Here is a 17,408-nt window from a genome sequence, read left to right on the forward strand (position 1 = left end):
GTTTTTAGTTCACGTGATTACGTAGGAGGCGTGATGACGCGATACGTGACTCCGCCTCCTCCATTACAGTGTATGGACAAAAATTATGTTCCAGTTATGACCATTACGCTTTGAATTTCGAAATTAAACCTGCCTAACTTTTGTAAGTAAGCTGTAAGGAATGAGCCTGCCAAATTTCAGCCTTCCACCTACACGGGAAGTTGGAGAATTAGTGATGAGTGAGTCAGTGAGTCAGTCAGTCAGTGAGGGCTTTGCCTTTTATTATTATAGATGTTGTTGTAGTATACTGTAGTTGCAGAACAGTGTAGATGGTAGCATATCTGACTGCTAGTCAGGAGCATCATGGTTTGAGTTCCTTATTTTTTAATACAAAAATATATTTACAAAAGAATCATTATCAGCAATACTTACATTTTATTAAAATTAAAAAGTATTGTTTATTTATCAAACAAATATTGTCTGACATTATTCTAAAAAATGTAAGATATTCTCAGTGCTCAGTCTTCTATATTCTGCAACATAAACTTATTACGTTCTCAATGATCCATAAAAAAATCAGACCTATCACTATCTTTATCTATCCTCCATTGTTTTCTATCAGCTCACATGTCTGATTTGCTATAATAATAATGAATATAATATTCACTCCCACATCCATTCACACACTCTTATGTGGCTAAACTGTAGTTCCCAAATTTACATCATGTGTGCATCTTTAGGACGTGAGAGGAAACCATTGCACCTGTAGAAAACCTGCATAGACATGAAAAGAATGTAAATTCCACACCTGCAGCACCAGGGCTGGGATCTGAACCCAGGACTCTGGACCTGTAAAATAGCAGTACTAAACAAATGAAATACCATCCCACTCAGTTGTAAAGTAGCACAATTGCTAGCACTATAGCTTTGGTGCATTTGGAACCTAGTTTCATTTGGATGCACAACTTTTTAAGCCAGCTGATAAAAGTAACATGTCTAGTAAGACAGCAGATGTAGACAGTGCAAAACAAGCACTACAGCTCTGGGCAGAGTGTGTTTAACAAAAGAACTGAAGCATGTATAGACAATGCAATATGCATTGAGTTATTTGTATTGATATCAGGAAATCTACACAAACCAACAACTTCTCCAAGTTTATATTATGAAGTCTCTCTTTACATAGTGTATACAGTATACTCCAGTGCCTTTAATAAGTTCTTTATTTCATGGCATTCATGGCCAGGCTAGATATGTCATAGAAAGCCAAAGCCACATTTAGATCAAAGCAAATAGCAGCTAGGTTGCTTCATAATTATAAGCAAGGCTAGGTTATCACATCAATTGCCTCAGTGACTACTGAATAGCATTTTAGTTATTAAACAGTAGATCTAGCATGTACAATAAAATATAAATGTCACCCTCTTAAACAGGCAACAGCACTAACATACACTGGATTAAGTTGTAAAAAGATGAATACATGGTCAAATATAATATGTGCCTTTGAAAAAGCATATAATATATACTTACATATATTTTATTTAAATATTTGACTGAAAATGCTAATCTACCTGTTGAACTGTTCAGCAAAGATAAGATTGGTAGATGTTCCAGTAATGGTGATGAGTCCCCCAATAGTAGCAGCATAAGTAATGCTCAGAGACAAACATTTGCAGATCATGTGGTCGTTCTTGGTTAGGTATTGTAGTTCTGGTTTCTGGTTGTTTTGCGATTCAACAATACATATTTCTCTCTGTGTAGAAATAAATAAAGCAATTAGAAAAAGCAAGCAGTTTCAGATATATTGTGAATGATAATGTTTTACTTTCTAGAAAGCCTTTCTTAATGTTTTTGTTATTAATTCATATCAAAAACAAATGACAACAAATTTGCTTAATAACTGTAGCTTCTTGAAATAAAAAATAATCAAACAATATATTTTACTTCCTCAATTTTTAACCCTTTTTCCAGCAATGTGCTGACAACTGTTATTAACTTTATATACTACTTTACTACAAAACAACAGTTGCTTTAACTTATAAAAAACTTGAGAATAAAATCTTGGAGAATGATAGCATAAAAGTTTGGGATGTGGGAATGGGAATTTCATAAAGTGTACAGTGATCCCTCGCTATATCACGCTTCGACTTTCACGGCTTCACTCTATCGCGGCTTCACTCTATCGCGATTTTTTCTCATACACGCTTACGTCACTACGCGTGCGCTTTCTGAGAACTTTTATCTAAGCCCCACGATGGCTCCTAAACATGCTGCTTTTTCTAAGCCTTCTGACAATGAAACTAAGCGCCGGAGGAAGATGCTTACCATCCAGGAGAAGGTGAAACTCTTGGATATGATCAAAGATGGCAATACCCTACAAAAGCCTCCTCACGCATATGAAAAGACAACGCCAGCAACTGCCTATCAAGATGTTCTTCAGCTGCACACCCAGACACCCACTGCCTACTCCTAGTACTCCTTCAGCGGATGAAGACAACGAAGCACCTGCTGAAGATACTGCACCACCTTGTTACGCTTGGGTCACAGATTTGCACAGAGACACAGGAGGTTGTAGAAAAACAAGAACTTTATTCAAAGCACTGCAAACAAACATTTGTCTCTTTTCAAAAGTTTAAACGTGCTCCATGACAAGTCAGAGATGACAGTTCTGCCAGGAGTAGGGAATGTCTGAGAGAGAGAGAGAGAGAGAAACAAAACAACCAATTCCAAAGCTGAGAGGCGCTGCACAATACTTTTAAGTAAGCGGAGTACAGCGTGAGAGGTTTATCGCGCGTTATAGCGCAAGTAAGAAGGGTAAGGAGCAATGTGAAGGTAGGCTGTCAGCTGTTTCAGGGGTTTTCCCAGGGGCGTCTGTGTCCTTTGAGGGTGCGATCAGCACTCCAGCTTACAACCTGAAGACTCTCCTACTGAGCTGTTGCCTTCATAGGTTAGTGGTTGTGTGTGTAATTAAATGTACAGTACAATAATAATATGATATTTGTAACGTCTAATATGTCTTATTTTCTCTTATTTTGTCTAATATATTGGGTAAAATGAGTGTAATGGTGACTAAAGGGTGTTATTTCATGTCTAGAGGGCTCTAATAATGTTAAAAAATGTATTTAGAAGGTCGTAAACAGGATTTCTATACTCTAACTGCGAAAATACTCGATTCATAAATAAAGAATCCTACTTCGCGGTAGAGTCTGGAACGGATTAACCGTGATAAACGAGGGTTCACTGTATACAATATTTTGTGAAATGATTTAATAAAGTTGAAGTAGAAAGCAGTGGCGTAGCAAGGTCTGGTGACACCCGGTGCGGAGTTTAAACTTGTCACCCCCATGTCTACCAAAATATAAAATGAAATTTATTGAGAAAGCAATTTTTTTATTCAATTGGTTAAGTAAAGAGGGCATAATGTTAATTATTTTGTAAACAATTTTTTATGAATAAAAAAAAAGTAAAATGCCTTTTTATTAATAAGCCAGTTTAATGTACAATGTAAGAAATCTTTTTTCATAGTGATAGTACCTAGTGCATAACTTTATTATTATTATAATACAATTTAATGAAAACTCAGTTGTTTACAAGTTTCATTCTCTAGGCTCTAATCCAACAAACTGTACTTTAACATGATACTTAGAATCTCTTCTAACTATTTGTTCTGCAAATTTTGAAATTGCGTCATCAAAATCGATACCTTCAGCTACACTATTTTCAATTGACAAAATGGCTAAGCTAGAGAGTCGTGCTTGGTTCATAGTGGATCTGAGATAATTCTTAATTAGTTTTGAGTTTCGAAAACCTCCTCTCACATGATGCAACAGAAACACATAAAGTTAAGAAAAATCTTAATGCTAAAGGGAGATTGGGAACAGAGTCTAAAAGTTCATATTCAACCACAAACTCTAAGAATCTTAAGGAAGTCCAACCAAGAGACTCTTCTTTTGGAACTTTGGCGGCTTTTAGAAATCTTCTTAGGCGTGGAATTTCTGTAAAAAAAAAAAATTACGCCAAATCGCCAATTAATCACAATTGTGACACATGATTTTGTCGTGTGTCTCGGCTCGTATATATAGGGGCCTTAAGATAGTGGGATGGGGAGGGAGATACTGTCCGTTCGCTCGTAGAACAATCCTAAAGTAAACTTGTTTACTTTATGGTCGGTTCTAGAGCGGACAATACCTACCCACCCCACTGTCTAAAACGTTTCACGCTGACTATATGTTCAGGTTAAAAATATCATCTTGTTGCACAGAACGACTTGGGGCGATGATATATTTGTGGCAGGGATGAGACAATGAGTCACAGGACCGGTTGTTTGTTTACTTGAGCACCAGCACAGTTCAAAAGAAACGAGACAGAACACCCCCTCCCCCCACAATAATACTAAATCATTACAGCATCACATCGTTCACCCGCAATTTGCTGCAATTAGGGATTGTTAAAGCCCATGTAAATTATTTGACATGTTATTTTATGTAACAAAAAGGCACATTAATACAAAACTGACAATTTTTTGTCACCCCCTCAGAGCTGGTACCCGGTGCGGGCCGCACCCACCGCACCCGCCTTCCTACGCCACTGGCAGAAAGAGAAAGTCAGTGATTTATCAGTTAAGGCCATGCTGCTATTAACTTGTTCCAATGCTGATGCCATGGTAAATTTAACATTAATCTGGGAATGTTTTTCTAGAGAAACCAACCACTGCTAATTTAAGCAACAGCAAAATTTCTAATTTAAAACAGCAGTTCACAAGAGGTAACACTGTGGCTGATGGTTTTAATTCTAACCAGTTTCAGCAACCAATGGGTCAGGCTTATGCCTAATTAATCTAATTGTTATTCAGATAGCCTTTTTTCTTCAGTTATTTTGAATTCAGAGAAGTGTGGAAGTATGATTTTCACATTTAGAGGTGAAACAGAAATCTGAATTTTTTGCCATCTCTTTAAATTCTTATTTTTTTCTTTTTTTTAAATTGCCTTTTCTGCAGAGTTTTGTTCCTTAATTGTCCCTAAATACTGACAAGCAGTACAAACACAGGTACAAATGATACTGAGTTCTAAAGATAAGCTGCTTTTTCAATGTCATGTTCATGTGTGTTTTAATTAGTAAGAAAGATCTCATTTTAATCCAATTCCTGATTTTAACTACACGTGGAGTTTAAGGGTGGACTGGGTACCTGGCCACACCCCTTCTATAGGATTCATTATGTTACTAAGATAAATCTACAATAAAGAGTACCTTTCTCCTGAAGGACACTGCTGATGTAAATATGTTAATAATCAATGAATATTTTAATTAAATCTGTCCTACCACAAGTAACTCTCTATTGCACATCTCCTGTATTTAAAACACAGTGAGAAACGTTCTGTACAACTTAAGTTATGTTAAGGTAACTGTTTCAAACTTAACTTCAGAGAAGCCTGTACAAGCAGTGGTGTGGCATTGTGAACAAACCTCAATCACATGTCACACACACAACTATGATAAAATATTTAATGAACAAAAATGTATGTTTGAGGAAGTAAATAAAAAGTTAAAAATGTTCCAACTTTTAAAACAATTAACCAAATCCCAGAATGCATCCAAATGTTATGCCATTGTGTACATTTTCTTACTTCTTTAAAAGAAGTGTTTATTTTGCCACAATTACAATAAGTAGAAACAAACAAAAAAAATCTCTGCCATTTAAAGTTCATTAACATTACTCTTTCATAATTTCATGTGTTAATATAAGTGAGTTTTACTTTATATTGCATCTTTATATTATGAATAAATTAAAACATTTGAATTAGGATATGATGTAAATATATAAAAGTATGGGTCTGACTCTCAACAAAATTCAATTTAATTGAACTCTTGTCTTCATTAACATAGTTGTTATTCCCCAGTTTCTTGTTCCTTTTTGTCAGTTAAAAAATTGATACATTTTTCTATAAATTTAGAAAGCATTTCTTTGTGTTGTACTAGGGTGTTTTCTTTTTCTTCCTCTTTTTAATAATCTGAGTATTTTAATATTTTGTTCCTAATTACTACACAAGTGAATGACACTAAAGTAGCCACTTCCCTTTAATATTGTGTTATTTGTATCTCTACTGCACTGATTGTCAAATTCCACTTAAAAAGGTGAACAAATTTGGGATAAGACAGTTAAGCATCTTTAGGCAATTGCAAAAGAAAATACAAATTTCTAAATTTCTTCTTAATGTAAATATACTGGCAATTTTTTCTAAATGCAAAATAAGAGAAGAAATAATGATAGCTATTAGATCAATTAGAAAAAAAGAGTGACCTAATGATTTGTTAAATTTATTGGAATGAAAACCTGGAGCCTTAGTGGCACCTTATGACTGAACTTGATGCCCTTTTGGATTAGGGCTCTTGGGGATTCTCCAAAGGGCACTTTTTTGGTTTTAAGTTGCATTTAGGTTTACAAATGTTTTTGGATTATTATTGGTTCTAGTTTCAATATATTTGAAATCAATGATGCTGACAGAAGATGATGTTTCAGAAAAATATTAACATCCTGAGTTCCACAAAACTAGTCTGCTTTGAGCTGTTAACTACACATGAATTTATGCAACTTCTTGCTTGCACTTTGGTCTTGTGACTCTACAGATCTTTATCTACACTTCAGAAAACAGAAGAAAAATGCTGTAGTGTCTCAGTAGCGGGTGCCATGCCAGTCACTCATGATACTTTGCAAGCTATGGTGTCTTCACAAAATTTCCCTCCTCAAAATATATTGTACAGAGTGCTTTTATATTCCATCAACAACAAACTGTGAATTCAAGTTGGGATACCCTCTAAAAAGACGGAAACCTTCTCTTATGTTGTGTATATTTGTGGCCACATACTACTTTATTCAGATGAAAGGATATCATGAAGACTGTGTAAAGTTTTGCATACATATGTGTCAAAAAGTGCATATGTGTTTATGAGTGAATGTTTGAGCAATGCTAAGGATGTATATAAATGTGACAAGGTATATTTTTCCTCCAAAATAAACAATGCTCATAATTCAAAAGTGATTTTCTGGAAAAGTTTTGTTGGCTCTTATTGTTTTTCGATCAACTGTGACATTCACATTCCAGGATACTGTGGTAAAAGAATAGCAAAATTTGAAGAGTTCACTGAATGTTCTACACTAAACATTTGATGTTTATCCTTTTTCTTTCTTACCATGGTAAATATTTTTTACAATTCAACAATAAGAATGGCTCAATAGAGGGCTCACCTGAGGGAGGTATCCATTATTCTGCCTTTTCCCAATGCTACTAGCACTGACTTTCATTGTTAACCCATTCATATCCTGTTAACACAAAAACAAATTGCATTTTAGAATATTTTGTTTAATCATTTATTGGATCACTTCCTACTGATACACCTACAGATCTTCATGACTCCATACTGGAAAAAATTTTACAGTGAAACCAAATATTTTAATTAGCAAGTGGATAGAATTGTCAAATATTTGGTATATCATTTTGAATGGTTTTGTTAAATGTATAATGATGTTTTTACTATATAATTCTATAATTTCAAAAGTGCTTACTGAGCCTATTGCAGTAACAGAAAACATGCAACACAAATAAATACAAAGAAACCACTGCTGGGGCAAATGTTTGTTTTAGTCTCCAAGAAACTAGGGTTAAATCTATGAGGTCACCAGTTCAGTTCTCATACTGAGTTGGGATACTGAGTAACTGAAGTCAGTTGGCTTCAAATCCGAGAATATGTAAACTATATTATTACATAAAAAAATTTTGGGATATTGTCCACCTTTGAAGGTACTAAATAAAATAACATTTGATTGATTGGTGAGTTCTGAATGAAGAGATCAGGTCTCCCTCAATGTTTAAAGGATGATAAAGGAGTAATTCGTAGATGATAAGCTTTGGACAATAAACTGTTGGAACAGACTTAAAATGTTAACATTCAGTTTAAAACAATGTTAAAATAATTTCAATAATTATTTGTTAAAAGAAAAAACTTAAGTTAAAACAAAGTCAAACCTCAAAGTTTGCCAAAGTGATGAGTTCACTCTTGGAGTCACTGAAAGGTAAAGTGAATCAACCATTTAAAAATAGCGTTGATTTCAAACACTTCTTACTGCTATCTCAGACAGATGTCTTCTTCATTATCGAGCATAACATTTTAAAAAATAGTCAACAAATTACCAATTAGACGCTTTTAAACTAAAGCAAAAAAAATAATAGACATGCAGACAAATTAACTGTCTGATTTTTCAGTTGATAACCAATGATGTTGTGTTCTGCACAGTACAAAGGCTCCATTTTTGTGATGGTGATCTTACTTTTCTTTGAGGAATAAGATCTCGAGTTGGTTCTTGTTGAAATTTTCTTCCTTGTCTGTAAAGAAAAAACCCGTCATAAATAACAGCCACACAAATATATAGAGCTAAGCTTTAGATTGTGTTTACACACATATGAATTGAACATTGATAAGATAATTCAGCACTCGAAAAGCATGACGGCTCTTCACAACACTCTTGCTAGTAACATCTGAATATAGAAAGGAAAAGTAATTTTTATAAATCAAGCTTAGTGCAGGGTATGTAAGCATGTTTTGCAAATGGTAAAAAAGTAAAGATTACTTCCATCCTGATAAAAGAAAAGAAGTTTAGAGACACAGTTCTATGCATCTTTTATTCTTTTCCCAGTGTGGTAATAACCTAAAAAATAAAGTAATGTTCATATTGACTATCTTTTATGGGAACAATGGTGCAATGTTTAGCTCTGCAGCCTTACAGCTTGAAGGTCCCATTTGCAAATTCTGTAACTGGAAATAACTTTGTGAAATTATCACATTATCCCTATTTTCACATGGATAGCCTATGGAATTCTTCCCAAATCCCAAAGATGTGCAGGTTAGATTATATATTAGTTCTAAATTGGCTCAATATGAAAGTGTGGGTGTGTGCATGAGTGTGCACTATGTTGGACTGGAGTGAGTTACGTTAGACTAATGATGGTCTTTATATCATCCTGATTTGTGATGGAAAGTCACCTTTACATATTTTATAAGATGAATAAGTCAAGTTTATTAAATCTCCCTTTCATTATCAAGGAGTAAACCTAATGTATTTTTATTTACTTATTTTCAATTCTTCCTGCTAGCCCACTATCATCAGATGACTTTAGCTGCTCCAAGACAACAACTTAAAATGCTGCTGGGATAAGGTTTAAGAAAATAAAAACAATTATGACATGCTTCCACGACTATACTGAAGCAGGCCTTAACTGGCAGCTTATATTTTAGTTTGCAGGCTGCAAGCTTAAAGGGTGTTCAACACTAGATGTAACAGGTTCAGAAAATAGGTGCTGGCTGGAAATTCTAATCTAATATTCCCATTTGATTCTCATTTGAAAATGTCCCTTTCTGTCCTTTGACAAAATAAGACGTATCTTTTTCTTTAGAGTTCTGCATTGTAATGTTCTTTGATTTGATTTAAATACAACATTGTTTTTAGAGGTCATGTACCAGAGGTTTCTCTTGTTTTTTTATATTCCCTTTCCTTTTCTTTTTTCTTCTACTCTAATCCTCCACTTGATCTTTTTATCCTGGTTACTGCATATGGTGATGGGGAAATAAAGCAATGTAACCTTTTTATTTTTCTTTACAAGTATGTAGGTGGTTGGGGAAGCAAAAGAAGTGTGAGCAATTAGGTTTGGTATAAAAGACTGGTTGGTTGTGCAGAAGGACATTATTTAGAGAGACTTCAAAATTCAGATAAAAGGGTTGCATTTTCTATGTTTTCCTCTGCTATAGGCAGACACTATTCTGTCACTGTTTTTCTTTTCCCTATTGTTATGATTTGAAACACTGACTTTTAAATTATTATGCACTAAAATGTGTATATTATTCTGTCTGGACAGGTGCCCATGCTGTTGTGAAATAGTGATCTTGTTAAAATGCGGTGACAATGCCATTTAAACAGATAATGGCAATGCTAACTGTTTAGAACTCATCCTGTAAATCTTTAAGCTTTGTGAAGTAAGTAACTTGTGTGCTTATTCAACATCTGGGATGTAAAAGAAAGAGGTCAGAGCCAGTGAAGAATTTAGTCTTGGTTACACTTGTGGACGCTAGGGGTCGCTGTTGCCCTGTGAAACCCAACAGACAGACGTCCAGGACACACGTATAAAAGCACTAAGGATAATTATTTTCTTCAATAGTGCACAAAGCCACAATTCACCAATAACAATAATCAATAATCACAATACAAAAATCCTCCACTCCCTGCAGCTTCGTCACCCAACCTCCAAACTCCGGCTCAGCTTGCCGGGTCTCAAACAGTCCTTTATATATCCCATGACCCGGAAGTGCTTCTCCTCTTCTTCCGGGTCAAACGCCACATCATCCTTCATCAAGCATCCCGGAAATACTGTGGGTTTCCGTCCTCGTGACTCTGAAGTACTTCCAGGTTAGAGGAAAAGTATAATTCCCCAGGTCCTTTATGAGCTCCACCTGGCGGCACCCACGGCACCCAACAGGACTGAGAAAATGGACTCCATGTCCCATGATGCCCTGCGGGAATCCAGGGTACAGTTACCGTCCAGGGGAGCTGCCACATAGCGTCCTGGGGGAGGCAATGACCTGGAAAGGCTTCCTTCTCCACTCTTCCCGTTCTGGGACGTCCCGGCCAGATTCAGCTACCGGCCGTCTATCACACACTATAATGCCTTTATAGAAAAGCTCAGTTTGATACAGCCAGTTTTGCGGTCATCATTTATTTCTTCAGATGCACCCATCAGCACAGCAAAACAGCTGTTAGTTTACTTTTCATCAATTAGAGAAGAAAAACAAGAAAGCATGCACTTCAGAAAGCAAAATATGTGGCTTCTACATATAAAATTTCCCACTTTTAAAAAATTGAATCAAGTAAAAAGAAAACAAGTTTAGAAAGGTAGATATTTGTAAGGGAAATATAAAGAAATTGTTCTCTCTTTACCCAAATCATAATTCTCATCTTGCGTATCTCCATCAGATGTGGGAACACTGCTGATGGCTTCTTCTTCATCTCCATCCCCTATGCCAGTTGTGATTAACTGTTGAAGGACAGCTTCTGCAATAGGCATTACCATTGCAGTTGTGGAGGTATTGCTTAGCCACATAGACAAAAAAACAGTACAGCACATGAAGCCAAGGACGAGCCTGTAGGAAGAAGAAACAGTGACTATGATGTATGTAAGAATTACACATACACTGCAGTTTCCAAAAATGTTTGCTATGCATAATATCACACACACATTATAAAACTATGTAAAATGTTTTTTTCAGCTTAAACATAGTGGACAATTAAGACAGTTTCTAGATATGCAGACCATTGAGAAATTAATTCATGTTTCTATTTCTAGTAGGAGTGACTACTGCAATGCAGTACTTACAGACTGTTTCATACAGTTCTAAAAGCAGATTTCAGCTAATTCAAATGCTTCAGCAAAAATCATTCCTAGAACTAAAAATTACAACCACATAACTCATGTCCTTAAGTCGTTACACTGGCCTCTTGTTAAGCTTAGGGGTGATTTCAAAATTCTCCTTCTGACATACTAGGGTGTTGTACCATACAAAGTCTTAAATAACCAAGGCCCTGCTTGGCTGTCTGAACTAATCATTACCTACAAACCAGAGTGTGTATTTAGATCTCAAGATGCTGGCCTAGAGATTCCAAGGATTAACAAAAGAACATTGTGGGAGTCAAGCTTTTAGCTACAGAACCCCAAAGCTGTGGAATGATTTGCCTGTTTATATAAGAGATGCTCCCTCAGCCTCAGCTTTTAAATCAAGGCGAAGATTCACTATGTTAATCTAGCATATCCAGATTGGAGCTGATGATTAGCTATGCATACTGCTTCTCTATTTGTTAGTCTTTTGTAAAAAGTACAGGTAATACAATAATTATAAACCATTACTAACCCTCCTCTATTCTGTTTCTCTTCTAGGGGTCCTGCTTTGCACTCGGTGCCACTGCTCTACTTCCAAGCTTTTTTCCTGCCCATGGAAAGACATCTTTGATACCGCAAGCCTTGGAATCAACAGATGAAAAGATTCTGTTGTCATACTAGGTGGCCCAACATGATATATTCTATAGAATGCCCAGGATTATGCAGATGATCTTTTGTGTGAAGGACACAGAGAGACGCTTAGTAACTATTAAACAGTTGTTCTGCTTTGTGGAAAAAAACAGAAAATTTCCTATAAAGCATGGTCCTGGACTGCATTATACACTAGTGACTTGAGCTGTTGAACTGGAGCTCCAGGAACATCTGAAAACTATGTTACCATTAAAATAAATCCATCTGCATTATTCCTGCTCTCTAACATTCTGTTACAAAACTTAGAAGGACACATGATGAGGAAAAGAGGCTTCTGACTTCTTGCTACCTTTCTACACTTTAATCTGTACGTAAAGAGTTAGTATAAAACAGATTAGATAGATAGATAGATAGATAGATAGATAGATAGATAGATAGATAGATAGATAGATAGATAGATAGATAGATACTTTATTAATCCCAAGGGGAAATTCACAAATTATTATAAACATACTATCAATAGATTTGTTTAATGGAAAATTTCATTATTGAATTTAGTAGTAATAAATCTAAATATATATATATATATAGGGCGGCATGGTGGCGCAGTGGGTAGCGCTGCCGCCTCGCAGTTGGGAGACCTGTGGACCTGGGTTCGATTCCCGGGTCCTCCCTGCGTGGAGTTTGTATGTTCTCCCCGTGTCTGCGTGGGTTTCCTCCGGGCACTCCGGTTTCCTCCCACATTCCAAAGACATGCAGGTTAGGTGGATTGGCGATTCTAAATTGTCCCTAGTGTGTGCTTGGTGTGTGGGTGTGTTTGTGTGTGTCCTGCGGTGGGTTGGCACCCTGCCCGGGATTGGTTCCTGCCTTGTGCCCTGTGTTGGCTGGGATTAGCTCCAGCAGACCCCCGTGACCCTGTGTTCCGGATTCAGCGGGTTGGAAAATGGATGGATGGATATATATATATATATATATATATATATATATATATATATATATATTCATGGCATTCGTAGTCTGAATCACAATCTGAATGTATGGGTGGTTACCTACCAGGTAACGCTTGTGGTTGGTCAGCAAGTCGGCTAACATCTGCCAAAGTGCCCTCTTTCAGTTGCGAGAAGCAGATCATAGAATGGTTGTGGGCTTTGCCTCTAGCGCTGACGTCCGAGGTTCGATTCCCGAGAGGGAGTGCAGTGAGTGTGTACGCCTGATGAGCCCAGAATTAGGGCGAAACACGTGTCGCATACTCTTTGCATTATTTGACAGTGAAACTATTTTCAACCATATATAGAGAAAAGCCAAGCAAAATGACACCTTTTATTGGCTAACTAGAAAGATTACAATATGCAAGCTTTCGAGGCAACTCAGGCCCCTTCTTCAGGCAAGATGTAAACATGATTACATCTTGCCTGAAGAAGGGGCCTGAGTTGCCTCGAAAGCTTGCATATTGTAATCTTTCTAGTTAGCCAATAAAAGGTGTCATTTTGCTTGGCTTTTCTCTACATTCATAATGGCTAACACGGTACAACACCCTAGTACTACAACCATATATATATATATATATATATATATATATATATATATATAAATAGAAAAAAATATTTTCATTGTTTGATTTTCTGTTACATTTTTGCTTTTCACTGGTTTCCAACATCTTTAACTCCATTCTGCCTTATCAACTGGACAAAAATTTCAAGGCTTTGAATCTTGATGCACATTATCCTAGAAGATCATTGACCAACAGACAACAGTTTGTGAGGTTGAGGAAGTGTGTCAGAAATGGTGGTGTGTAATATTGGAGCACCTCAAGGAACTGTCCTGTCTCCTTTCCTATTTACCATCTACATTACAGAATTCCAGCATAATACTAGGCGCTTGCCATCTATAGAAATTTTTAGATTTTACATGAATAATGGAGAGAGGTCAGAGTACAGGACAGTTGTGGGGGACTTTAGTCTTGTGGATCAGGGACAACAACCTGCAAATGAACATATGCAAGACAAAAGAGCTGGTGATGGACATCTGGCATATCAAAATGCTTCTGAGACCAGTCACCATTCAGGGGGAGGATGTGGAAGTGGTGCAGAGCTACAAGTACCTAGGGGTTCATATAAACAACAAACTGGACTGGTCTGATAACATAGTGGCACTGTAGAAGAAGGGCCAGAGCAGATTGTACGTCCTAAGGAGACTCAGATCTTTTGATTTATGCAGCAAACTGCTGGAAAAGTTTTATCAGTCCATAGTAACCACAGTGTTATTCTATGCTGTAGTCTCCTGAGGAAGCAGCTTGAGCTCAAAAGAATCACAACCTGAATTGAAGCTGCCTGAACCATCTTATCAGGAAAGCCTCCTTTAACACAGGGTGAACCCTGGACACACTGAAAGCTGTTGTGGAAAAGAGGATGGTGGTGAAATTGGAAAGCATTATGAAAAATCCATTCAGTATATTAGGGGACCCTCAAGGAGGCTCTCTCTCTAAGCACTTTAGCTACAGGTTCATTCCACCATGGTGTGCTAATAAGCGACTCTGGGGGCCTATTCTTGTCCTTCCAGATGTAAACATTAAGTTCACTTTGATATATCTGAACAATATACATATATTTATTTATTGGCTGCACTATTTGTCCTGCGAGTATGTATCCTTGTTTTTTATGTTGCTGCTACTGTACGCATCTGTATTTCCCAATGGGATTAATAACGTTTATATAATATAATCTAATATAATGAAAAAAATAGTCGACAGTTAATTCCACTTGATAAGTGCCCCACAACCGAAATTATTTTTGTTGACCCATCATTATCAGATGTCTATAGGTGCTAATGGACATCACTTTAACATTTTTTGTTTTTGCTGTTCTAAATTAAACATACACACTATAAATAAGCACACTAAATGTGTTATACATACTGTATTTCTTTAGTCTAGCAAGTTTTCAGTTTGCATTTCTTTTTCCAATACTATTGTGTATGTAGGTGTTGTAAAGCTGCTGCAGTTTTAGTTTGGGGTAATCAGACAATACTTTTGTGCAAAATGCCTTGCATTATAAACACAATGCTTCCAATACTCATTCACTTTACCAAAGATAATCATTTAAAGACCAGTAGACTTGCCTCACAAAATAATATTCATTAGGTTTCTCCACAACACAAATTGATGAATATACACAAGCCTGGTATGTAACAGAATTAAAATCATGCAGTGCCTCTTTATATTCCCTGCTCTATGCCAGAGTAAATACAAATTATTGTCAATTCACTAATAATCCCATTGTCCATCATTCACTCAGAATATGAAACTAATGTAGGAAGCACTTTAAGACACAGAAGCTCTAATGACAACCACCTTTTTCTACTCTCTTAAGCATACACAGTATTTAATGTTTGAAAAAGGTCTGGGATTAAAAACTTAAAAAGAGATTTGTACAAAAATAATGTCTTTACATCCTTCGAACAATTAAGATTCAAATTTAACTTCTCATCAACACAATTTTCCACTACTTTCAAATTAGAAACTTTGTTAAATGGAATCTGCCCAATTTTCCTCACCTCCCACCTATTTCAGTTTTAGAAGAAATATTGATCAGTCTTGAAGACTCAGATAGCATCTCTACAATATATAAAAGCATTTTAAAGCCTCTTCTTTCAAAGATCCCGGAGTACCAAAATCAAAATCTTATTTTTATGCAAAGTACCAGACCTGCATTGTTTGGCTTTTGTTTTGTTAGTTGGGTTCAGCAAGTTTATGTTTTTTATTTAACAGTAAGCATTTTTAAGTTTTTTTAGTTGTGTTCAACAATAAAAATCATTTTCAATTGGAGAACTCCTTTGTTATTGCATAGGTATTTGAAAGAATGTAAGAATTTGCAAATTGTGTCCCTTTGTGGAAATACTGTAGATGGCATCTCAATGGGAGGCACTACAATAGTGTGAAGAAATATGGATACTGCTACGTTCCATTTAGTTCCCTTATTTGTGGTGGAAGGGCTACATTAGTATACTTTGTTTTACATCAAAGCCATTTAGGGTGGGTGCTGGAATCCCCAGACAGTTCATTACAACTCATCTCATAATCATGATTTTCGTAGTAAGGTTATCACAGCATAGTCAATTTTTTCAGACAGCATACTTTGTGGATCTGCATCTTTGCTAATATGCTGACACATTTTGTTGTCTTAATCTCTATATGGGGGACTACAGCATGTCATATTAGGCTTGATTTCTGAATTAGAAAAGGGATGACTATTAAATTTGACTTGATATGTAATTTATAAGCTCAAAAAATGAAAAAATAATAATTTGATAAGAATCAGCACCTCTAATATTTAAGTCATGGTCCTATGTCATTAAAGACAGAAAGTTCTTTGTATGTGATGGTGAGTAGTTGCCCAAAGTGAAGGGATTTAAGTACCTCAGATAATGGTAGAGGTAACTGCAAGATTTAGGAATGTCAAAAGAACTGATACTTTCAGTACCAGTCGATACCAAAGTTCCAAAAACATAACAGTTGTAGCTGTTTTTTCAGTATCTGTAGGACCAAATGATAGTCAATACTGGACCCATGTGTGATTGCAAGTAGACAAATTACTCCAGAAGGCAAAGTAATCAGTGAGATAAATGTGAATAAGAACTATGTATAAAAATGGTTTACAGTGATGATGGTACATCACTACAAGTTGAAAAGAAATGCAGAAGTCATTTCTAGAAATACTTTGCCTTCAAGACAGTAGAATTTCAGCACATGCCTGCAGGAACCATGCTTATTATTATTTTAAGAAAGCCAAAACACAAACACTGGCTTTCGTTATTACCATTTTTCTGCCATTAGAGAGTCAGTTTATAAATAGCTTTATGCTTACTTAGTGAGCGCAATGATGTAACTTATCCAATGTGGGTTTTAAACGTTCCAACTTGTAGTGTTATGATGTTGTAAAAAGAGACAAAATGATGAAGTGATGAATCGCCTTTTAATACAGTGTCCTATACAGACTCTAGAAATTAACTAAGGCATTGCATTCATTCTCTGATTATGTAGAACACGTCCACATATGTGCTTTTAAGTATCCATCCACTTTCTAATAGACTGACAATGAAATGAGCAGTCCAATTGTTAACACAAAAATAAAATTTATTTAGTACTAAAAAGCACTGTGATTATGCCAGTTAGCAGAGTGGGTAAAATAAAATAATTCATTGCTAAATATGGAAAATTTTGACAAATGTAATGAAAGCACATATGCAATATATTTGAAAGGTATGTTAGTGAGTGTAATGCAGTCTACCAGTTAAACTAAAGGTCTAGTTAACATTCTACTTCTGGACTAGCGTACAGCCAAGCTAAAAAAAATCCTGACCAGTCAT

The 17,408-nt window shown here is 35.9% G+C and overlaps 1 protein-coding gene across 1 annotated transcript in view; it reads right to left on the reverse strand.

The window, feature by feature from the left end:
* slc13a4 (solute carrier family 13 member 4) overlaps positions 1-17,408 on the reverse strand; it is a 100,030-nt gene that overhangs the window by 34,211 nt on the left and 48,411 nt on the right. The window contains exons 4-8 of the mRNA XM_028805141.2: positions 10,958-11,160; positions 8,300-8,354; positions 7,998-8,037; positions 7,220-7,294; positions 1,548-1,729 (exon numbers count right to left, since the gene is read on the reverse strand). Of these exons, the coding sequence (XP_028660974.1) occupies positions 1,548-1,729; positions 7,220-7,294; positions 7,998-8,037; positions 8,300-8,354; positions 10,958-11,160 (555 nt within the window). The remainder of the gene's footprint in view (positions 1-1,547; positions 1,730-7,219; positions 7,295-7,997; positions 8,038-8,299; positions 8,355-10,957; positions 11,161-17,408) is intronic.

Source organism: Erpetoichthys calabaricus, chromosome 1 (assembly GCF_900747795.2).
Source record: "Erpetoichthys calabaricus chromosome 1, fErpCal1.3, whole genome shotgun sequence".
In the NCBI taxonomy this organism is placed as follows: Eukaryota; Metazoa; Chordata; class Cladistia; order Polypteriformes; family Polypteridae; genus Erpetoichthys; species Erpetoichthys calabaricus.